The 23,098-nt window shown below is 37.0% G+C and overlaps 5 protein-coding genes across 6 annotated transcripts; 4 read left to right on the top strand and 1 right to left on the bottom strand.

Annotated features, from left to right (window-relative positions):
- The first annotated feature begins 769 nt into the window (after positions 1-769).
- Positions 770-3,601, top strand: LOC103442628 (homeobox protein knotted-1-like LET6). Its single transcript, XM_008381431.4, has 4 exons — positions 770-1,136; positions 1,511-1,781; positions 2,737-2,984; positions 3,252-3,601. Exons 1-4 carry the CDS (start codon positions 873-875, stop codon positions 3,471-3,473), a joined length of 1,005 nt encoding a protein of 334 aa, XP_008379653.1. The 5' UTR covers positions 770-872; the 3' UTR covers positions 3,474-3,601.
- A 3,608-nt stretch (positions 3,602-7,209) lies between these two features.
- Positions 7,210-10,742, top strand: LOC103442629 (chromatin remodeling protein EBS). Its single transcript, XM_008381432.4, has 5 exons — positions 7,210-7,683; positions 8,016-8,358; positions 8,478-8,546; positions 9,651-9,789; positions 10,372-10,742. The coding sequence occupies exons 1-5, from the start codon at positions 7,611-7,613 to the stop codon at positions 10,396-10,398; spliced, it is 651 nt and encodes a 216-aa protein (XP_008379654.1). The 5' UTR covers positions 7,210-7,610; the 3' UTR covers positions 10,399-10,742.
- A 1,538-nt stretch (positions 10,743-12,280) lies between these two features.
- On the top strand, positions 12,281-15,686 carry LOC103442630 (serine/threonine protein phosphatase 2A 59 kDa regulatory subunit B' gamma isoform-like). The gene is made up of 3 exons (XM_008381434.4): positions 12,281-12,663; positions 12,744-14,182; positions 15,054-15,686. Exons 2-3 carry the CDS (start codon positions 12,947-12,949, stop codon positions 15,435-15,437), a joined length of 1,620 nt encoding a protein of 539 aa, XP_008379656.2. The 5' UTR covers positions 12,281-12,663; positions 12,744-12,946; the 3' UTR covers positions 15,438-15,686.
- Positions 15,687-15,782: 96 nt separating this feature from the next.
- LOC103442632 (uncharacterized) lies at positions 15,783-17,043 on the bottom strand. The gene is made up of 2 exons (XM_029107991.2): positions 16,955-17,043; positions 15,783-16,361 (listed from the first exon to the last, which is right to left on the bottom strand). Exon 2 carries the CDS (start codon positions 16,335-16,337, stop codon positions 15,900-15,902), a length of 438 nt encoding a protein of 145 aa, XP_028963824.1. The 5' UTR covers positions 16,338-16,361; positions 16,955-17,043; the 3' UTR covers positions 15,783-15,899.
- Positions 17,044-17,218: 175 nt separating this feature from the next.
- Positions 17,219-22,372, top strand: LOC103442633 (uncharacterized). Of its 2 annotated transcripts, none has more exons than XM_008381436.4 (18): positions 17,219-17,500; positions 17,996-18,113; positions 18,211-18,398; positions 18,486-18,593; positions 18,781-18,845; positions 18,976-19,081; positions 19,424-19,507; positions 19,793-19,939; positions 20,026-20,154; positions 20,437-20,504; positions 20,667-20,700; positions 20,788-20,872; positions 20,987-21,054; positions 21,153-21,266; positions 21,343-21,378; positions 21,486-21,572; positions 21,695-21,786; positions 21,865-22,372. In XM_008381436.4, the coding sequence occupies exons 1-18, from the start codon at positions 17,363-17,365 to the stop codon at positions 21,959-21,961; spliced, it is 1,764 nt and encodes a 587-aa protein (XP_008379658.1). In that variant the 5' UTR covers positions 17,219-17,362; the 3' UTR covers positions 21,962-22,372. The 2 variants fall into 2 exon arrangements, 1 of the variants encoding a protein (XP_008379658.1); XR_003775990.2 differs by having other exon boundaries at positions 17,240-17,500; positions 21,148-21,266; positions 21,865-22,230.
- Positions 22,373-23,098: the final 726 nt, after the last annotated feature.

Here is a 23,098-nt window from a genome sequence, read left to right as displayed (position 1 = left end):
GTATTTCAACTATTAAGATTTAGAATCCATATTTAAAAAAAAAAAAAAACTATTAAGATTTAGCATAATCATTAACACCAATTTCTCTGTTAACTTTGACAGAAAGAACCCTTCTGAAGAGAAAGCCAACGTGCACAAGCGGGAGCAGAAGCAGCAGTGCGAGTTGTACAATAAACGAGGAGATGATATAGATGGATGAAATAATTTGCACACACAAATTGCTTTTTAATTTCATCGGGAAGGAAAAGGTTCTGAGTTTCTCATCAGAGGCACACGTTAACTCCGCGTGCACCCTTCTGAATCTTTTTTTTTTTCAACCTAGAGTGGAGAGAGAGAGGAGACAAAAGAGGTTACTGTTTATGTAGGAAAAGGATTCTCTCCGAATCCTTTCCACCTGAGCCAATTGAGCAAAAAATCTGGACTCTTAAAATTTGATCAAACGACTAAAAATAAGGATCATATTAAAATTATAATAATTTTAACCGTTTGATAAAATTTCAAAGGTCATGATTTTTTATTCAATGGCTTAGGTGGAAGAGATCCAGATAGGATACCTTTCCGTTTATGTACAGAAAGAAGGAAAAGAAAAGTAGCCATTTCCGAGGGAGGTCTGAATTAATCTGTCAAGTATCACCTTTAATTTTACAGATAGATAGATACCTATCTGTCGTATTGTAATTTCCGTCATGTAATTTTTTGACTGACTAACAAGCACTGTACACAAAGACTGTCGACGTCATCTATGGAGTTTTAGCTTAAAAACCGGGAGGTAATTCCTCTTCTGAAAAAGAAAGAGCTAGGAGTTCCACTTCCAGACCCAGAAGTGCTTAGACAGAGAGAATACGTAAATTAGGGTTTCTAGAGCGAGAGATATGGAAGGAGGAAGTAGTCGCAATAGTAGTAATTTAGGGTTTCTGGATTCTTCTTTAGCTGCTGCCCTAATGAATTCAGAAACCAGAACTACAAGTAGTAACAGTTATAGTAAGCAGTTTCTTTCTGTACCTTTGATCAACAATATTTACAACTTACAAAGCCATCCTCAAGAGACTACTGATCAGGAGATGGGCGTGAAAGCTAAGATTATCGCTCACCCCCTCTTCCCTCGCCTCTTGTCTGCCTATGTCAATTGCCAAAAGGTCTCTCTCTCTTTCTCTCCGAGACACCCAATTTTCAAAAGAGAATTTTCTAGTCACTCCTTAAATTCAGATCTCTTTCTCCGTAATTTGGAATAAGTTAGAATATCATTGTGTTAAAAAACAATAAAGAAATAAAAATTTGTGGTCCATGAAAGGATATATTTAATCTGCAGATACCTGTATTAAGCATTTGCATTGCCACTTACAACTTTTGAATATTGTTATCAATGATTATATATCATAAGTTGGTAGCTAGCTAGCTAGCGAGGTTTTAAATTTACGAGTTCTCTCTGCATGCCCTTGTTATCTGTGATCCATGTTTTTGGAGAAATTGATTAATTACAAAAGGTTAATGAGATCTATTAATTGTTTAGGTTGGGGCACCTCCTGAAGTGGTGGCTAGGTTAGAGCAGGTCTGCAGTGCTTATAATTCTGAGGCAGCAAAGAGGAGTAGCATAAGAGGAGGAGGAGGAGATGATCATCCAGACCCTGCGCTGGACCAGTTCATGGAGGCATATTGTGAGATGCTGACCAAGTACGAGGAAGAGCTCACAAAACCCTTCAAAGAAGCCATGCTTTTCCTCTCCAATATTGACTCCCAGCTCAAAGCTCTTGCTTATAACTCTAATTCCTCTTCAGAGTCTGGTAATGATTTCATGCATCTTCCTAATTTCGCTAATCACTCCTTATATCTTCAGCTGCATCCTGATGAACTGTTTTAATCCCGTCAGATACATAACAAAGTAAAGGGTCCTAATGATTTTCAACAGTACAATAAAAAAGTAGATGTCCTAGCTAGGTAGCTTCCTGCTGTGCTTAACTTCTTTTGAAAATATATTGAAATAAAATCCATACGATTAGTTTGTTGTTAGGGAAACTTTTCTCTTGAAGCTAGAGAACTTACTCGTATACATGTGTATCTAAGACTCCGTAGATATGTCTGTGACCTTTGATTCTCTTCTCGCTGTTGTTGTCTGGAACATGGGACATCTAAATATATAGATCTTGAGACTTGTAACTAATGACAGATATTATAAAAGGTGCGATTTTTTCCTATTAATACAAGCACCCTGTGAGGACACATGTGACCGTTGGATTTCATCAGTCACTTAGTTTAAGCCATAGGAACAAATCGAACGGTTAATTAAATAGGTGTAGGCACTGAGTACCTATAAGTATTAATTGCACAAGGTGAAGATATTACATGTGTTTCAAATCCCATATATGAAGAAGGAGATAGAGAAAAATTAAGTGTCATCGTCAAGTGATTATTTGTCAGGTAAACTGTAAACATTTGTCAACAATCCAACTAAAAGAATATAATGTTCTCTTCTAAATGGAAGAAAATAACTGTGTATTCTTTTGACTGCGTTCACCATTTCCATATATGTAATCTGTATGATAGACTGTCATCCAAACTTCGTCCCTGTTGGTCATTTTCACTTGTTTGGAAAGTTTATGTATGAAGTTTCTTCTCGATCCACCAGACGTACTTGTAAACTTTAATGGTTCATGGAGTTTGACTAATATTCCTGTCTAGGCTATAAATTATCATCCTTATAACATTCCTCTTCTCTGATCCTGTGGCATGCTTGATCAGCTAGTACTAGTGGTGGCGATTTTGTTGGACTAGGTAGATCTCCAGAAGAGGCTAATGCGATCAATGACATAGATCCTCAAGCTGAAAATAGAGAACTCAAAGTTCAGCTTTTGCACAAATACAGTGGATATTTGGGCACTCTGAAGCAGGAGTTTATGAAGAAGAAAAAGAATGGAAAATTGCCAAAGGAAGCACGGCACCAGTTGTTTGACTGGTGGTGCAGACATTACAAGTGGCCCTATCCATCGGTATATTTTTCATACTCATCTATATCCTTGTTCATTTAGATCCTTACATTCTAAATATACAGCAAATCCGGAACATTAATCGTGTGGATTTTTGTTGTAGTTCCTATCCAGTCTAACAACATAATCAAACGTAGACATGCATCATGTTGATTGTTGTCTTAGTTCATATTGATTCTAACAACATAAGCAAACATTATACCACGAATATTTGGTTTCTTGTTGTGGTAGCGCGATGTATTATAAAGTGACCTTGTTTATTAAATGCAGGAGGCTCAGAAGCTAGCACTGGCAGAATCAACTGGTTTGGAACTTAAACAGATAAATAATTGGTTCATCAATCAAAGGAAACGCCATTGGAAACCTTCAGAAGACATGCAATTTGTTTTGATGGATCCAACTCTTCATCAACACCATCACTATCCCCACTTCTGTATGGACAATGCAATCTGCAATCCCTTCCCCATGGATTGCACATCTACTCTCCTTTGATCATCATATTTGCATGCTAATTATTACTATCGATCATATAAGATAAAGGGCTTCTGTATGCATATGTATTATGTACGTATTTTGAGACTTCGGTGTTAATTTACATATCTAACTAGTTAACTTTTTAATTCGCCCACTAAATTATGTTACAGCTCCAACTTCTACATTGGTCCTGCCTCTAGCTTCTCACAATTTCAAAAAGAGAAATGATTTACACACTTTTTTTAACCTATTTTTTCTTTCAACGCTTCTTTTAACCTGTTTCACTCTTCTACTTAATTCTGATTTTTAATTCTCTTTTAATTTATTCAATTCAATGACTAAAAATACCTTCAAAAAATGAAAGATTGCATAAATCACTTATATTCATAAATTGTCTTTTTTCCATTCTTTTTCTACATTACACGTGATGTTTAATACCAGCTTGTCCAATTTAATTTCCATTTTACTTTGTTATTTCCCCTGAACTCCAGTTTGATTATTTTGTGAAAGAAGCTCAACTCTTGTTTGTATTAAGACGTAATTTATGATAATTTGGAAGAGTAGATGCTTAAACTTAGACATTAATTGTTGAGTGTGTATGGTGTTCTATGAAAGAAAAAGAGAAGGTTGATTAATACTCAAAACGAATGACCTGAACTCTGAGTGAATATATCCAAAATGATTTTCAATTCACAACCACATAAAAGAACTCACTTTAATTAAGCACCAAAAAGTAGGTAACCCTAAGATAGCAAATTCATAATAGATAAAACATGAATTGTCGTCTCAAAGCTTCATTACCTTAATAAGAAAAAGAGTGTAAAACCAAACTTTCTTGTTTCTTGTTTCTTGTCCGTCATTTAAGTAATGAGTTGTGTTAATATCAATTGTCTAAATACTAGCCAGCGCATATTTTTTTAAAATAATAACTTGTGTTAGTATCAGTCATCTGAATGTGCTAGTTAACATATCTTTCTTTAAAGTATGCATTAGCAAATAATATACAACACTTATGCCTCAACTGCTCCATGTTAAAGAATTTTTAAAAAATACTAAACTGGAAAATAAAAATTGGACCAATGTCTATTAATCTAATTTTCTAGTGCCTATGACTATGAGTGTTTGGTGTTACTTATTTGGCACCGCTGGCTACATCCAGCGATCAAAAACAGGTGTGAAAGAGTCTGAGTTTGAGTTTGAGTTTGTTCACCTTTTCTTCGTGTTAAGATGTTTGCTTGTTATTGCTCAATCACGAAAACGATCACATGTAAAGAGGTGTTTAAATTATTAAACTAAAACCAGTTAGACATACTTTCTCGATTCACCACTCTCTTCTTCTTTTGTGCATGAGAAATCTACTTTTTTTTTTACAGCATGTGAAAATTCATGTGCAAATTAAGAATTAGAAAAGAAAAGACATCCGAAAGAGAATAAGATACCAATATGAATCATATAGTCAATGTCAATTAAAGAAGGTATGAACGCAAAATCTAACGTATCTATGTTGCTTAATTTAAGTGTATTCTACCATTTGAACTCAGATTTCTTCATAACAAAATGTATTCTCATCAGTCTCTTGATATGTCTTTTATGGCGCATGTAATTGATGATTCAAAAAACCTATTGTCACATGCTCACAAGTCATGATATGATTTTGTGTATATTTGTCTTCGTATGCCAATAAAGTCACATATCATATATTTTGTTTCACATTACACATAGGAGATATACTTACGTGGTAACCACCCAATTAATGAAGAAATAAGTTGTTTATACCAATAAAGTCGCATTGAAGTGAGAGAATTAGCGAGGCCGTTAGATTGTAGAAGTAAGAAGAAACATTAGAAATATTATGAACACTACTATTTAGAGTATTGTTTATGCGTATATGGATACTTGTCATGTATTGTTATATTGCATTTAAGCTATATCATATGTACTTATTTTTTATTTACTTGTTTTGAACAAATGATAATATTTACACTAAGGGGACGGGCAAGTGAGATAAGTTTTATAATGAGCTTGCCATAACAATGTGGTTAAACTTCACCTTTGACGAGAACCGAACATAAAACCCATTCCCCTCTTCCTTACAAGTGAAGAAGAATACACTAAAAGTGAGAAATTCAATCATATCGTTTGTACATCTTATAACGTGGAAATGTGCAACACATGGTAAGTGTTTCAGGAACACATAGAAGATTTTTCAGTGTATATTGTTAAGCGATGTTACAATTCCACTTATAAATCTCTCTACTACTTACTGGTCTGTTTGATAGTTATTGGGTTTTTGGTTTTTACTTTTTGTTTTCTGTGATTGCCATATCGGTAAAATATAGGGTGAAAATGAGAGATGAAAAAGAGTGATGAAAGATGGTGAGAGACGGAAGAAATGTATAAGAAAACGTATACAAAAAAAAAAAAAAAAAAAAAAAAAAAAAAAATTTGTTTTCACTTTCAAAATTTTGTTTCACTCATTTTTCTTTATTTCTTTTACCTTTTCTCAGTACCCATTTTCATTCTTCATCTTTTCACTATATTTTCTTTGTATCATAAAAAGTGAAAACAAAACACCAAATTCTTTTTTTCTATTTTCGTTGTATCACAAAAAGTGAAAAACCGCACACCAAATTATTTTTTATAGATAAGGGCTCGTTTGAAATTATATATGTCTGAAGCACTTTATCTAGAAGTGATATAATTAAAAATACGTTAAAATTTTTATTATAAAATTAAAAATATGTTAAAATTTTTATTATATAATTAAAAATACGTTAAAATTTTAATTAAAATTCAAGTACTTTTAGAAAACACTTGAGAATGCTTCTTGAAGAAGAACATAATCTAAAAAAACACTTCCATAACCTACAAATAATTTTAAAATTTTCTACCAAACATAATAACAAGAACTTTTAGTTAGCAAAAAAAACTTTTAGTCATTTCAAAATATATTCTCGAACATGCCCTTTTATAATTTTTCCTAATCTCTTGAGGAAACACACCGTACATATAATTATAATTGTCAATAAGTATAAAAATATGCAAGAAATAAAATACTTCGCACACAAAGAATCTTGTTTAGAAAATACAATATTCATTAAGCCAATAAAATATTTTAGTTATGTATTATAATAAATTTCATATTATAATAAGTTAGATTTTTTCTTGGCTCCATCTTAAGGAAACACTCCTCCACATAATTATAATTGTTGATGAGTACAAAAATATGTAAAAAATAAAATACTTGGCACCTAAGAAATCCTATTTAGGAAATAACATAACTAATATTTTTCTACTACCTTCTGTTAAGTAATAACCTCTCTAAAGTTAAAAAATTGGTTTGGTTTTAAGAGTATTTCTTTTCATTTGTAGTGAAAGGTCACAAATTCAACTCACATGGATGACGATGACGTATTAAATTTGTATTGCATTTGATACATAATTAGTGGTTGCCCCATTGTAAATGAGCGGTCATAGATTCAACTCACATGAATATCGTTGTGTCAAAAAAGGTAGTGTTAGAGTGACCCGTTGATACGTGCGTTGAGGAACTCGTTTAGTGCGTGCATAGTTGACGTGTTGAAGACATGCATTTATGCATTTGGACTTTGAAGGAACCATTTATGCATACATGAGTGACGCGTTGAGAACATGCATCATACGTTCAATGACCGGCTTACATTAACAGCTGACAGTCATCGGACGATTGTCGATGACATCACTATTAGTAAAAAGAAAAAGAAAAGCAAGACATAATTTTGTTTTAGTATATAAAATGCGCATGAATGTATGCAAGAATGGATGATGATGGTGGTGGTGATGAATGAATGAATGATACATGATGATATTGCCATCCATTCTGTTCATCCTCGCAAGTCGCATCCGTCCAAGCAAAAGCGCTCTCTCTCTCCGACCAAATCTTCTCCTCCCCGCTTTCCCCGTTTGTCCAAACCTTCTAATTTCTAGGGTTTCCGTTTGCCATTAAACCCTTACCTTCTAAAGCCCTCCATCTAATCCACAAAACCCTAATATAAATTCATCACTTTCATACAACAATTTCGCCTCATTTTTCTCACATTTTCCCTAAATCCGGCTTCCGTGTCTCCGCCGCCATCCGCCTGTCTGAAATCGCAGAAGTTGAGCTGCTCAACATTCATGGCCAAGACCAAACCTGGAAAAAAGGACCTTGACTCTTACACCATCAAGGGGACCAACAAAATCGTTCGACGTAACTATCCTCTCTCCTTCTCTCTCTCTGACAGAAACCCAAAATTTATTTTTCAAGTTTAGCTTCTAAAAACTCGAAATCGTCTCACTTTTTATTAAATCTAGATTTCAGAGAGTGAAAATTTCGATCTTGACATATATATATATATATGAAGTTATCTGTAAAACCCAGATTCAAAATTTGAATTTCGAGCTCTGGAAATCCAAAACTTGGCATAGTATTTCAAATTATTGGTGCTAAAGACTCGGTTTTTTGTCAACTGTTATGAAATTAAGTTAATGTTTCTCTGCTTTGTGTGGCATTGATATTTCAATTGATTTTGTAATGGTCAGCTGGTGACTGTGTGCTAATGCGGCCGTCAGACACTGATAAGCCTCCATATGTGGCACGCGTGGAGAAGCTCGAAGCTGACCACCGAAACAATGTGAAGGTTCGGGTTCGATGGTATTATCGGCCTGAGGAATCAATTGGAGGAAGAAGACAGTTCCATGGGGCCAAGGAGCTATTTTTATCAGACCACTATGATGTCCAGAGTGCACACACTATTGAAGGGAAGTGTACAGTGCACTCCTTCAAGAACTACACTAAGCTTGAGAATGTGGGAGCTGAGGATTACTTTTGTAGATTTGAGTACAAGGCTTCCACAGGAGGATTCACTCCAGACCGCGTGGCTGTGTAAGCAATGTGTTCTTTTTGTTCTATACTATATCTATTACACACACAAACGCTGACCGATAAATATATGATTGGTATTGATTTTTGAAATTATTCGGTTTTGGTTATTGTGTTGGAAGGTATTGTAAATGTGAGATGCCATACAATCCGGATGACCTTATGGTGCAATGTGAGGGATGCAAGGACTGGTAACTCTCTTGTTTTGTGCTTGGTATTGTTCATCCATTTCAAAGTTTGTATGCATTTTGTTTCAATAATCATTGAGTGTATGCAATTTGCTTTTAGAAGCTTTCTTGATGAGTAGTTGTGTAGAATAGAAAATGGAAATTGTGACTGCTAGTGCCATATGACTCCATTTGTAAAAGGTGAAGGTGTTGATTGTTAAATTCAATTACTACTTAGGTATTGCAGATGATGAGATGAGATGTTTGTCAAAATTTCAGATTGCTCGATGGCAAACACATTGAGCTTCATTTATTGTATAGGAGTTAGTGAAGCATGTGGAATGTTCCATGAAGAGTTTTAATTCATAGCAAATATCAGGTATTATTGACCATATTTGGGTTTCAAAACATATGCAATGTGGCTCAATCTCAGTAGCCCTTAATACATGGAATGTATTTGTCTTTTTAAAACCATGTGTAATGTGAGTTGGGGCGGGGGACTCTTTTGATCTCCTTTTTTACCTTCATTTCCAGTAATCTCGAACCTTCTAATTTGCTGAATTTAAGGCAATAAATGTCTGCTTATGCTTAACATAGTATGTGTCTATTGTACAAGGTCTTCTTTTGGTTTATTAAGTTTGATAGTTGTTTGGTGGATGCTTAAGAACTTGATCTTAGGAAGGGTATTAAATTTCAATCGCAACGGTTATTTATTAATGGTTTTAGAATACGGAACTCTTAATGGAAATAATGATGACAATATCTATATCAGTAGGAGTTGGATTGAAAATTTAAGCTGGCTCTTATGATTTTCTTTTTCTGTTTTAACCTTTACTTATGATACTTTTGCATGAGCCTGTCATATTACTCGAGCAATATAAGATCAGATGAAGTACACTGTCAACAGAAAATTGGTTGGTTACTGTTAAGAAACACTTCAAAGATAGTGGAATATTTTACTTTTGACAGGTGCATTTTAGGTCTACAATCTATCCGATGGAATTTTTTACCATCACAATGCCTTTGCCTCGGCAACATAATTAAATGCTGGTGTTCTCAATTGAATTAAGGTGGCATTGTAAATGGTAATAACAGACATGCTTCATGTTTTGCATTCATCTTTTGCAGGTTTCATCCCTCTTGTATGGGTATGACAATTGAAGATGCAAAAAAGTTGGAGCACTTTTTGTGTTCTGACTGTTCATCTGATGATGATGCCAAAAGATCCTTGAACACATTCCCGGTATCACCATCTGTTGAGGCTAAGGTAAAAATTCTGTGTGTTTTGTTCATCGAATTCCAAAAGGTTCTTGAATGCATCCCAGTTAATGCAGTTGTCCAGATTAAGAGAATTTGTGTAACTTTGTTTCTTTTGTCACTATTTACTCAAAAAATATAGAGAATCTTTATGACTTAATTTCCTTGTCAGCAATTTTTCCTTAGTTAATGCAGTTTGAAAATTGGAATGCTGGAGACGTTGTCTTTGCCTAAAACAATTGGTTTTCCTTACCCAAAATCGTTAGATGATTCAGTGACAACCTATGGAATAAATAGTGGATAAAGAAAACATAAAGTTTAGAGAGAGAGAGAGAGAGAGAGAGAGAGAGGTCTTATGGATAGTGATTATGATACTCTGTTAACTATTGGAATTAATTTTAGGTAATGCTGTTAAAATGGCAGATTTAATTCTCTGAAGCCTAAACCAGAGCATTAAGTAAATTTTTTTGACTGTTTCTGATGTAATTTTGTTGAGCTCATATCAACATCATCCTATTGCTTTCCTTGCGTCAGTGAAGGATCATATCTTATTAACAATGATGGTGTTTTTCTGTTTTGAATTTTGTTCTAGGTGGAGCCAAAGCGCCGGAAGAGGTGACCTTTTGATTCGGATGCTTAGTGAGGAGGTATCCGACTTCTTTGGCATTAGCTCTGATGTTGTGTGTTGTGGAAATGTACAGTGCAGAGAAGATACTGCGCTTGCACAATCCAAAGGCCTTTTTTTATAGCTTTTGAATGTTTGTATGCGTGCTAGACATAGGCGATGACTTTGTGTTCTATGTTGTCCTTGCCAGACATCAAAATCATATTTGAGCACAGAACAAATGAGAACACATCAAACCAAACATTTAGGAGGAACCTTGGATTTGTGGCGATGTGTTTATTGCTGGCATTGCTCAGTATTGCATGCAATGGCAACTGTTTTAGTTTTTGTTTTTTTAATCACCCCCCCTCCTCTCCCCTTTTTCTTTTGCTTCACCGTCTGTCTTTGGGTATGAGAAAAAGTGAGCTGCATATGTTGATCAAAGGCATGGCGGGTGCAGTTTCAGGAGTAACTGGAACAACCCCATTTGGCTCACTTAACTGGTGGGTTTGCGCTCGCCCTTTGTCCTTGTAAACACATCAGTTGCCACTGGGTTGATCTTACTGGCTGGTGGAGCTGAGCTCTATTCTATCAGCCTGCTTTCTCCCTGCTCATGCCATTTTCCCCCTCAAGATCGACTGTCTACGCAGGCGTGTGAATGTGCTACTTAACCACTGGTTTGAGGATCATCATGTATTGCCATTATCATAACCGCATGCTTTTGTCAACCTGCATAATTAACTGTTGCTGTATGTTATTTGTGCATGTCTCAGATTTTGAAGAATCAAATTCTGGATTCACGTCGAGTCGCATCTTTGGTACATTTCTCTGGTCTTTGTTATTACCATGCTACTATGGTACACATTAACTAAAATCTCTCTCTCTCTCTCTCTCTCTCTCTCTCTCTCTCTCTCTAGAGACCAAATGGAAGACAGAGTCATGAGATGTCTAAAGAGGCATCTTGACCTAACTTGGCCAGCAAAGCTGATGATTAAGTCTCTTATCTTGGCCAACCAAGCTATTTAATATATATATATATATAATTATAGATATTATATTAATTTTTTTTCTATTTATACTATATTTCTTCATTGTATTAAAAAATAACAGGTTATGTTGGATTTAATGTTTGTATTATTGATAAAGTGATCCACTTTTACTGATATACACGTGATAATTTCAACCATGGCCTAATAGGATAAACAGTGCTCATTTCGACTAAAAACAAAAAATGTATAAACAGTGCTCGTGGTGATACGGCAATCGAAAATAGCTTTGTGGTAGGAAATTAGGATTTAAATCTTCGTGTAGTGTTTTGGCAAATGTAGTTTAAAAGTGATTTTTCCAATAAATATCCGTTAAATACAGGGTAAAAATATACTTTGACTGTGAACCTTCTCGTCGAGGAGTCGACCTTGAGATCTTACATGGAGAGCTCAGTTGCAACGCGTGCTTGGTTTTAAGAATTTGTCGCAAAACTTTCCTATAGACCGCGAGGAACTCTTCAAGAAGCTGGTTCACAACTGCAATTTATATAAGAAGTTAGAGAGTCAGCAGATAGACGAGGAAGAAGAATGTGCACACCTCAAGTATATTTTTATCTTTGTATTTGACGAACATTTAATGGAAAAATCATTTTTGAACTAAATTCGTTAATGGACTACCACGGGTTTAAATTCTAATTTATTTATTTTTTGTTCCACTCAACGACACGTGGTTCTATTAGAAATGTGAGAATTGTCATGCTCGGACCAATCCTAATAAAATTAGTCTCGCCAATTTATTCTTTTCATATATTATGCAAGTTTATTTTCGCTTTATAAACAAAAGACTTTTTTCTTTCAATTTTTAGAAATAAAATAAAATAAAATACAGGTTAAACGGTTAAAGGACGTTTGGGTAAATGGCAACTCTCCCAATTTCCTAGTTTTTCTTCCACTTTCGTTTTCTCCATCAGAGGTTCGAAACAACGATAAAAGCAAAGTTGGAGGTTTTTTATTTGTTTTTTTACGGAGAGGAGCTTACATTTTGCAGAGAAATGTTGAGGCTCCGCTGTATTTATATCTAACCAGACAATTTTCTTTTCGTTTTTTAAAAAAAAAAAAAAATTCAAAACTTTGATTCTTTTCGCTTTACCCTCTCTCTCTCTCTCCAAATTGTGGGGTTTTATCAGCTGAAGACCCGACTTCCAGACTTGCAGCTCGGATTTTTCCAGGTCTTCCTTCACATTTTCTGTCGTTTTCTCGCACTTTCTCGGATCCCTTTGCTTACGCAGTCAATGTAAGTCGATTTTTCTTGCGTATCTCTTCAATCTGTTCAAAACCCACAATTTTTTCCCTTCAATTTGAATTCTTTGTCAGGAATTATGAGGATTTCGTGCCCGGATGAATCGTCTAGGGCAAGGGCATGTCCCTCTGATAGCGTTTTTGTTTCTGTTCATAAATTGTGACCTTACGTGTGGATTGGATTGTTGGATTTTGGGAATGCCAATGATTTGAATTCGGTTCTGAGCTAGAAAGCTCGATTAGTCTTTACAGAAGTTTAGGGTCAAGGTTTTGTAGATATGATAAAAAATATATGGGGTAAAATACCCCGGAAACCCTCGAAATCATCGCAAAGCGATGCGTATAGTGACGGAGGGGCAAATGGGAATGGCCCAAATTCATCCCACAGCTCAAAATCGAGCTCTTCTTCGTCAAAATTTTCGAATTTGGGTTCGGGCAATTCTCGTTCGAGCAATGGGGTTCTTACCTCGCACTCCTCGGGCGGGGTTAAATCGAATCACTCAAAGAAATCAGCTCCCCTTGCAACTCAAGCAGGTCCTTTGTTGTCATCGGGTGCATACGAGGCTCTGCCGAGTTTCAAGGATGTTCCAAGTTCAGAAAGGCAGAATTATTTTTTTAAGAAGTTGAATATGTGTTGTGTGGTTTTTGATTTTAATGATCCCTCGAAGAATCTCAAGGAGAAGGACGTCAAGAGGCTAACTTTACTTGAACTTGTAGATTACATTTCATCAGTAACATCGAAGTTCAATGAGGTGGCAATGCAAGAGATTACAAAGATGGTGGCGACCAATCTGTTTCGTACATTTTCGTCTTCCAATCTTGATAACAAGGGTCCTGAAATTTATGACCAAGACGAGGAGGACCAAATGTTGGAACCAGCTTGGCCTCATCTGCAGATTGTGTATGAATGTCTATTAAGATTTGTGGCTTCTCCAGAGATCGATGCCAAGCTAGCTAAAAGATATATTGATCATTCATTTGTGTTGAAGTTGCTTGATTTGTTTAACTCTGAGGACCAAAGAGAGAGGGAATACCTAAAGACGATTCTCCATCGCATTTATGGGAAGTTCATGGTGCATCGACCGTTCATTAGGAAATCCATTAACAACATCTTCTTTTGGTTCATTTTTGAGACTGAGAAGCACAATGGGATTGCGGAATTGCTTGAAATCTTAGGCAGCATAATCAACGGTTTTGCTTTGCCTTTGAAGGAAGAGCACAAGCTGTTCCTTGTTCGTGCCTTGATTCCTCTTCACAAGCCCAAGTGTGTATCTATGTACCATCAGCAACTCTCATATTGCATTAGTCAGTTTGTGGAGAAAGATGCCAAGCTGGCGGATACAGTGATTCGAGGACTTTTGAAGTATTGGCCCATAACGAATAGTTCAAAGGAAGTTATGTTCCTTGGTGAATTGGAAGAGGTTCTGGAAGCTACCCAGCCATCAGAATTTCAGCGCTGCATGGTCCCCTTATTCCGTCAAATTGGTAACTGCCTAAACAGCTCACATTTTCAGGTACTTTTCAACAATATCTTTATCTTTTTTACTGTGCACTTATACTTCTGATGGCTGTCCATTTTCAATGTCTTTCTTCCAGCGTAACGTTTCTCAACATGATGAATTTTATAGATTCTTATACGGTTGCCTTTTGAACTGGTCACCCAGTTGGTTTTGTGAGATGTACTAGATATGTTAAAGCTTGAGGCTTTTGATTTTTTTTTTTTGGAGATTTTTGTCTTCAACAAATCTGTAAATTTCTGTGTCTTGCATTTCAAATCAAGTTTTGCATACTTATTCACGAAATTGCTTTGCATTTTTTATCTGCACCACTTGGTTGAGTGACAATTATAGAATTCCCGTTGTCAGAACTGTTGGGTTACTTCAGATTGTGGTTCAGGTTCATTGGAACTGGGGTGATGTGCTAGTTGTCAAAATTGGTTTAGACGAGTTGTCCAAGTTGCACCTAAGTATAATGGTGCATTAATGAACAACTTCATATTTGCTTTACAAAGTTGTGTAAGTTGAGATTTCCCTTGAGTTGGAGAGCAATATGGGACCTGAATGGCGGTGGAAGTTTAGAAATCATTTGAGTTGAGAACTTTAGGTGTCATTTGTTGGTAAGTTTTGCTGGCGCACAATAGGTTGATGGTGATAAGAATTTCTGCTGTTCATAGTAGTCCGTGGGAATTTCTGATTTAAGTACCTTTTCTTACGTAGATACAATGCACTTGGTTTTGGTATTTACTATTTAGGAAACTGGACAGCAAATGGTTTTGGTGTGCAAGATTTGGTGTATATGTATGGTTCATTACAATGATCTGAAATTTGGATTGTCACTTTAGTTTTACTTGATGTGAAGTTGTCTTAGCTTGCTTTCCACTGGCAGGTAGCTGAACGTGCATTGTTTTTGTGGAATAACGATCACATAAGAAATTTGGTCACACAGAATCGCCAAGTGATTCTGCCAATAATCTTCCCAGCCCTGGAGAAAAACACACGGAGTCATTGGAATCAAGCTGTTCAGAGTTTGACACTGAATGTGAAAAAGATATTCTCAGATGTTGATCAAGAACTCTTTGATGAGTGCTTGGTCGGCTTCCAAGAAGATGAATCCAAAGAGAAAGAAACACAGGAGAAACGTGAATCAACGTGGAAACGCTTAGAAGATGTGGCTGCCTCCAAGGCTTTGGGCAATGAGGCTGTGCTTGTCTCAGGATTTACTTCCTCCATTGATACTAACCCACAACCACGGGCTTCTTCAGGTAGTTGAGTTGAGACCCTCGCGACTCACAAATTCTGTTTTCCCTAATCAGTCATGGTCGGAGGAAAGCGAGTTGTACCCTCTACAGCCATGGAGGTGTGTGTAATATAAAGAATTTGTTATAGGGGTGAGTGATTATTACTTGTTAGATTGATGATCAAATTTGTTGTATAATGGTGAGAAAAGTTTACATTTTTCTGTTTCTGTTTCAACTTTCAACCAAAGCAATGTATTCCGTCTCTCGGAAATGTTTCCGTAGTCCAGTGCTTGATCAAATGTTTCCGGTGTGGCGGAGATTTGTGACCTTGATGCATGAGATAGGTATGTCAAAATCTTGTTTTAGCAGTCGCGAACTTGATGCAGAAAAAATGTTTGCGGTTCATGTGAAAATAGTATCAAATACGAACTTGAAGTGTACTAATCAAGTCCGAGGAGCGTACATATCATGTTGAAATACAAAATTCAACTCTACTAATCATCGCCGTAGGCTCGGAAACTGTAACGCTCTTGGTAAGGACCGTTGAACCAGAGGTCAGCCTCCAGCCACTTGGGATAACGAACAAGATCTCCGGCCACAAATTGCATGTACTGCTGGCTGCCTTCAGGCACGACTCTCACCTCTCCTTCCTCAATGTAAACCAGCTGGTCCACCTGCCAGTCCCACGGCAGCTTGCACTTGCCCGTCTTCCACATTGACCATCTCGAGACTCCAAGCTCAGCTAGTCTCTCCTGTGACACCTTTCTTTCCACTCTTACTTGGTACAGTTCCTCCAGAGGTTTCTCTACTCGCATTGCCTTCACTTTCATACCACGAGGTTGTGCATTAGCACCACTCCGCTCGCTCCAATCTCTGCCATTTCTGCTGACTGAGAGTGAGCTGAAAGTTGGGGCCATGATCACACTTGCCATGTCTAATTCTGCCTTGATTGCCTGCTAACAACGCGGCATTGCACAATTAATCAACAAAGGCAAACCAACAAGATGATATCTCGACCTAACGTAATCGCTCTGGATGGCCAAATCCCAAATCCCAAATGCAAAGAGAGTACAAGTAAGCAACATGCTGCTTCTTGGTGGTCTCAAAATCTCACATTTCCCCCAGAAATTCTACGTCGTCGACTACTTGCAGCAATCATTAACAGCTCCAAAACATTCTATTAGAAAGTGAGCATCCAACACAAAATCAATTGGCAACGTGACGAGGCGCTCGAATTTAAACTATTACGCAACGCTTTAACTCTCCGATGACGATTCACGCTCTCAACACGCACCACACAGAATGACAGAAACAGTTGAAGCATTCGAATTACAAAAAGAAAACAGATATTTGGACTAAAAATCCCTAAAACCCCTAATCCACATTTCAAACAAATTACACAACTTTGATTCTCAAGATTTGTTTTTTCTTCTTTTTTCTTCCAAATTAAGTGAAACCCAGTAAGCAAAAAACTCCATCCAATAGAACAAAACCCAGAAACAGCATAATTTGGAAAGTAAATTCAGATGAGAAAGTTATGGGATTTTACCTGTTGAGATGCAACCTTCAAATTCAGAGGAGAAGAGTGAGAGACTGAGCAGGAAGAGCTCCGAAAGTAAAACCCCAACCCCTCCCTCCAAGTCCAAGGTTTATCCAATACCCCAATTATTTACCACCGCTTACAAGGACTTTGATTCGGTCACTCACCCGTGACCAATTTTTCCTCACCCGCACCTACCTACAGATTTGACCGGGAACTGGCTAGTTCAGTTTCCTTTCCTTTTTCTTTTTCGAAAAATGAAAAAGGGAAGGAAGTTGGTTTGGTCGTTATTTGTGAACGTGTCGAGTCCTGGGACGGATACATTTCTGGGGCTTTAGACGACTTTAGATATGACATGCTTTTAGCGTCAGATGCGCAAGTGAGAGGAGTTGGTTTTGTACATGGTTTTCAGGAGTGATGGCGTTGCTTCAGCTTCAATCCGTCAATGGGTTGTTTCACAGCACAAAGGAGGGCCCACTACTTGCTCAGAGAAGAAGTGCAAGAGCTCGAAGATGCCTCTGCTTGCAGACTCAGGCCCCTCCCTCCAGAACTCAGGTACCCCTTGTATTTAAGTTCCAAATTTCGTTTCTTTGTTTTGCCTATGTTAGTTCAGGTACGGAACTGACGTCTGCTCTTTATTAAACGATAGACTGAATATGTCATCACTAATCTGTCGATATTATTGTCACGAACAAAATGTATTGACATGTTTTTGGTAAGGACACTGCTTGAATGAGTCATTCCTCGTTCCTGCAATTCACAGTTTGAAACATTGACAAGTAATTCATCAAAAACACGTAAAGAGAATTTTTTGCACGCGTATCAAATTGGAATTGGCAGAAATGTACATATTCCTATTTCATTGGGAAGGAGCAAAAAAATCTCCCTTGATAATATATATGCGCGTTTTGTTCTTTAATAAAGGGCGGACGTCCTGCACAGAGAATTTATGCACAGATTTTTCTCTTCTTGTTGTTTTGGAAGCTTGAATTGCATCATTGGATGGAAACTCAGTAAATGATTGTTTGAAGTTAATAATTTTTGGTGTAGAGGATAATGGAGAGTATATCAGTGAGTGGGGAAGTTGGTGGTGCTGGTGGTTCATATTCATACAGTGCCTTGAAGAGGCTGGACCAAGTTTGGTCTACTATTTGCTCTGCTCGAACAGGTGGAGTGCATGCTATTTCATCAGTTTTCTCGTATTGATTGTGATAAATGTATGCGAAATTGGTGAAATGTTGGTGATTTTGACATGTATCCTGTAGTTGTGGAAGAACCAAAGAAAGTGGTTTCGAGCATTCCTGGACTCTTTAGCAATTCTGATCTGGCTAACAAAGCGGTTGATACATTTGATGTGTTAATCTGTGGTGGAACTTTGGGAATCTTCATTGCTACAGCCTTGTGCGCCAAAGGTCTTCGAGTAGGGATTGTCGAAAGAAATGTACTAAAGGGGGTAAGAAATTGTTCTGTGAACTTTATTTTGGAATATAATGTACTGTATTATGAATTGTTTATGGATATTTTGGTGATCAATGATCAGAGGGAACAGGAATGGAATATCTCAAGGAAAGAGCTCATGGAACTTGTAGAAATCGGAGTTCTGTTAGAAGGTGACATTGAGCAAGTTACTGCGGCTAAATTCAACCCTGTAAGTTCTTTGACTACAATACATTTCTAACGGTTTGTAAGATCAACTAAATTTAAGAGGGGTTCATCCCTACCTAAACAGTGCTTATTTTATGAGTAGTATGCCGGAGGTTGTGTTGCACAATCAACTTTCATACCATGTAGTTTATTTATGTCAACTATTTCTTCACATTTGATCTACTGATCAGAACAGATGCGGCTTTGAGGGGAAGGGTGATATCTGGGTTGAAGATATTCTCAATCTAGGTGTTTCGTGAGTTGTCTCTTCTTCCTGTAAATTGCATTAGTTTTTTATAGCGATAGAATTATGAGCAATGACAGGAAAAGAATGATGGTTCTGCAACTCAAAACTTTACTCTGAATCGCCCTTTCTATAATCACAGGCCAGCGAAGCTTATAGAGGTTGTGAAGAATCGTTTTACTTCTCTAGGTGGAGTCATGTTTGAAGGCTACAGTGTGTCCGGCGTCAGCATTTATGAAGATGCAGCTGTGAGTTTCTAACAAATTCCATATAGTTCGTTCTAGTGCGTTAAATTTTACGAGTTGTATCTTACAAGAAAGGCCAACTATGGTTCTTACAGTGTGTCCGGTGTCAGCATTTATGCTTTATAGAAAGATGTTCCCTTGATAAGAAAGGCCAACTATGGTTCTTACAAACTATCTAAATTATGCTAGTAACCTGTTAAAACACAAAGGATTAGAATTGTCACGAAATATTGTACTATTATTTGAGAGGTTGAATGTATTTTGACAATTGCATAAGCACATAAGATATTTGAAGATTAATGAGCTAATGACTAGCATGAATTCCTCTTGCAATTTTCTCAACAGGTCCTACAACTCAATGAGGAAAAGATTTTGTCGTCTCGTCTCATAATTGATGCAATGGGGAATTTCTCTCCAATTGTAAAACAGGTCGGTTTTCTATGTTTCTGCATAATTGGAGTACGAGTGCATTTTTTAAATAAGCAACTAATCCTTAGAGTTTGAAGATTGTAAAAGTATAAACACATAACTGCTTCGCTGTTAGCTAATTTATAAAAAGAATGATGACCTAATCACAATTTCTTGATCCTCATGTATCAATGTACCAACAGTTTTTATTCTTGTGTCTATTTGATGTCAAACTTAGGTAACAGATTTTAATGCATACCGACAATCCGGGCTAAAATTGAGTCTCGTTGATGGCTTAATTGGCAGATAAGATCCGGAAGGAAGCCAGATGGAGTTTGCGTCGTTGTTGGATCCTGTGCTCGTGGATTTACGAATAACTCTACCAGTGATGTTATATATAGCAGTTCATTGGCAAGGAAGGTCGGGAGCTCAGAAGCCCAACTCTTTTGGGAGGTAACTTGATTTTGTGGTTGCTAGCTTGTAATGTCAAGAGGAGATGTTTTGCTTATCAGAATCAAGCCTTTCTAAACATTTCACAGGCATTTCCAGCTGGTTCAGGTCCTACAGATCGCACAACTTATATGTTCACTTATCTTGCTCCTCAACCCCAATCGCCAAAGATAGAGGAACTGTTAGAAGAATATTGGAAATTGATGCCAGAGTATCAGGTTAGTTCGTCCTCGTGTCTCTTATCCAAGATCTTGAGCATTGCACTTCCGATAATTGCTCGCATCTCTAAACATTCATAGGGCATCACATGGAACTTATATGTTCAAAGAACTAAACATCCCTAGTGTTATTCGGTTCTAATCCAGCCTCTCGAGCTTAGAGAACCCTCCAGATGAGGCCATATGCAATTCCATTCTAGACATTAAAATGGCGTTCCAGTTCAGATGCTATTTCATTTCACCTTATAGCTCAAGTTTTAACCACTCACAAATAATCTGTAGGAAGTCTCTCTTGATGACTTGGAGATACAGAGGGTGCTATATGGTATTTTTCCTACATATCGTGACAGGTAAATTGTAATAATGCAAACTATTGCTTGAACTGCAACGAGATTTTGTTCACATTCCAAAGATGCGAAATATTCTCATACCTTTCTTAAGTTGGAATACACTCGATTAATTTTTGTATCTGACACCTTTCAATTCTTAACTGGGGACCACGAACTTGACAGCCCGCTGCCAGCAGCTTTTAATCGGGTTTTACAGGTGGTAACTTATATCCTCTTACAAAACCACCTATAGATTATGGTAGAATACCAAAAGGGGAAAGTGTGACAAAATGATTCTCTGCAGTTTGGTGATGCTAGCGGAATACAATCACCTGTTTCATTTGGTGGTTTTGGAAGCTTGACTAGGCACCTCAACAGGTTGTCAAACGGTATGCACTTACATGGGAGCTTTGTTTATTTTATGTCCGAAAAATGATAACCTGTGCAAATTTTAGTACGAGGATTAAACTTAATAGGATCCATCTTTCTTCATTGGTGAAAAGGAATATATGAAGCAATGAGCGACAATCTTCTTGACTCGTACAACTTGTCGCTTCTGAACCCTTACATGGTTGGTGTCTTTGATGATCCCTGGCAAAGCAGTAACCCTGGATTTTTCTTTCTTCTCACGATTATCTGATTTTGATTCAAAATATCTATTTAGTGCAGCCCAACTTAAGTTCTTCATGGTTGTTTCAAAGAGCAATGTCTGCAAAGAAAGAGTCTAATGTTCCGCCAGATTTCATCAATGAGCTCCTTTACACCAATTTTCAAAGCATGCAGGTAGGACTGTCCATATGGAACACAGTTGAGTAAGTTTTTTTTCTGTTATTAAATTTTCTTTGCTCGCTTTCTTCAGAGGCTCGGGGATCCAGTCCTAAGACCATTTCTTCAGGTAATTTTCTTTCCTTATGATTTATTCATTTGATTTGAAATGGGAATCAAGTTGGCTGAACTTGATGTAGTGTGAGAGTATAACTATGGAAGCGTGTATTGCGACAGGATGTTGTACAATTTGGACCTCTTGCCAAGACATTAGGCCTAGTCATGTTAACTAAACCTCAAATCATTCCATCAATCTTCAAGCAGGTAATCAATGAGTTAAGAACTCCTGTTTTTCGTTTTTGATGTGATAATGCGTAAACCAAATTCCTCTATACAACCCGGTAAGCAGTCTCAGTTATCAGGTAGAATTCCTCGTTGTGTTTCAGGTTGGAATTCCTGTGCTTCTTGACTGGTCTGGACATTTTTTCATGCTGGGGTACTACACGTTTCTCTCAACTTTTGCTGACCCTGTAGTAAGGTAAATAATTTTCTATGGTCATGGTAAATATGTAAGCAGAATGTATATCTCACTGTCACTTGTTGCATATTTCACAAGGTCTTTTTTAAGTACACTTCCCACCCAGGCGAAGTACGAGTGGAAGCGACGTCTTGAGGCTTGGAAATATGGCGCAGGTTTAGATTACAAGTCATGAGGAACGGGAATCAGTGAGCAGCTGCATTTGGACGAGTACCTGGTTTCTTCAGTTCGGAGGGCCGGCCGCGATAAGGGGGGACGGATTCCTGCCAAAAATCTGTAATATATTCGGCCGGAAACAACAACCGGGCGTGGAACAAAGAAGACTGAAAATTAAAAGAAAAAACCTTAGGGGTAATGGACACATTATTCACACTGACTGTAATGTACTCAATCATGTGTTGAATAATTCCTGTATTCATATCAAATAAGAGTATTTAACCGGCATCACTGTGAATTTTGAGAGACTCGTATGATCATAAGAGAGAGGGAGAGAGAGGAAGTAGGAGAGAGCTGGTTTTTATTTTTATTTTTACTTAATTTCTTTATTTATTGCTTGAAGTCTTTTAATACTATTGCTTTTTTCTTATATTTTATTCCCCTCCTCCTCCTTTCCTTCTTCCGCTCAAAAACGACGTCATACTGGACTCAAATAATTGTGATCAGTAACTTAGGACATGACATATCTTTATTTTTCTTAGATCAGAAGAGTGTTATAACATGAGAATTTTAGGCCTTCCTGATCTATAATTCTTGCTCCGTCACTCGTTTATTGGTGTGGGTTACTAGCTATCTCACGGTATAGAAAATTTGCAATACGTTCTTTAGGCTTACGAAAATTATGGACCTTAATTGTGGATAAGTTGAATTATATAGGTATTTATATAAGATCAATTTCATATTGTTAAAACTTGAACGTCGAAACAAGAAGATGGTCAAGTGTAGCGGCTACTTTGAATAAACTATAAAGGAATGTTTTTTTCTATCCCCATCCCCATCCCCATCCCCATCCCCATCCATTGACAAGACCATTACAGCATTCTTCTTCTTGCACAGCAAGCAGATAAACAAATATCTCCTCTTTCAGTCTTTCTTGCTTGAGGAAAGAAGATTCTGTCTTTTGCATTATTACCGTAAGTAATTAAAAAAGTAGAAAAAAATTCCCCACACAATCGTCATTGTTTCAAGAAAATTAATGATTGTTATCTACTTAGAATCTTAAATATTATCGAGAAATCAAGTTGTTGAAACGTATATTGGATAGCTAGCTCAAGTGGTTAAGAGTGTATTTACATACGCACTCAACAAGATCTTG

The sequence above is a fragment of the Malus domestica genome, chromosome 09 (genome assembly GCF_042453785.1).
Source record: "Malus domestica chromosome 09, GDT2T_hap1".
Lineage (NCBI taxonomy): Eukaryota > Viridiplantae > Streptophyta > Magnoliopsida > Rosales > Rosaceae > Malus > Malus domestica.
Note: the sequence above shows the minus strand (reverse complement) of the source record. Positions and strands in the feature narration are given on the sequence as shown.

Excerpts from the sequence above, each read along its gene's own strand:
- LOC103442628 (XM_008381431.4), top strand. The coding sequence starts at position 873 with ATGGAAGGAGGAAGTAGTCGCAATAGTAGTAATTTAGGGTTTCTGGAT. Across the intron at positions 1,137-1,510 it reads CCTATGTCAATTGCCAAAAG|GTTGGGGCACCTCCTGAAGT; the intron begins GTCTCTCTCTCT and ends TTAATTGTTTAG. Across the intron at positions 2,985-3,251 it reads ACAAGTGGCCCTATCCATCG|GAGGCTCAGAAGCTAGCACT; the intron begins GTATATTTTTCA and ends TATTAAATGCAG.
- LOC103442629 (XM_008381432.4), top strand. The coding sequence starts at position 7,611 with ATGGCCAAGACCAAACCTGGAAAAAAGGACCTTGACTCTTACACCATC. Across the intron at positions 8,547-9,650 it reads TGTGAGGGATGCAAGGACTG|GTTTCATCCCTCTTGTATGG; the intron begins GTAACTCTCTTG and ends CATCTTTTGCAG. Across the intron at positions 9,790-10,371 it reads CACCATCTGTTGAGGCTAAG|GTGGAGCCAAAGCGCCGGAA; the intron begins GTAAAAATTCTG and ends ATTTTGTTCTAG.
- LOC103442630 (XM_008381434.4), top strand. The coding sequence starts at position 12,947 with ATGATAAAAAATATATGGGGTAAAATACCCCGGAAACCCTCGAAATCA. Across the intron at positions 14,183-15,053 it reads TAAACAGCTCACATTTTCAG|GTAGCTGAACGTGCATTGTT; the intron begins GTACTTTTCAAC and ends TTCCACTGGCAG.
- LOC103442632 (XM_029107991.2), bottom strand. The coding sequence starts at position 16,337 with ATGGCAAGTGTGATCATGGCCCCAACTTTCAGCTCACTCTCAGTCAGC.
- LOC103442633 (XM_008381436.4), top strand. The coding sequence starts at position 17,363 with ATGGCGTTGCTTCAGCTTCAATCCGTCAATGGGTTGTTTCACAGCACA. Across the intron at positions 17,501-17,995 it reads CCCCTCCCTCCAGAACTCAG|AGGATAATGGAGAGTATATC; the intron begins GTACCCCTTGTA and ends TTTTTGGTGTAG. Across the intron at positions 20,873-20,986 it reads CCTCAACAGGTTGTCAAACG|GAATATATGAAGCAATGAGC; the intron begins GTATGCACTTAC and ends ATTGGTGAAAAG.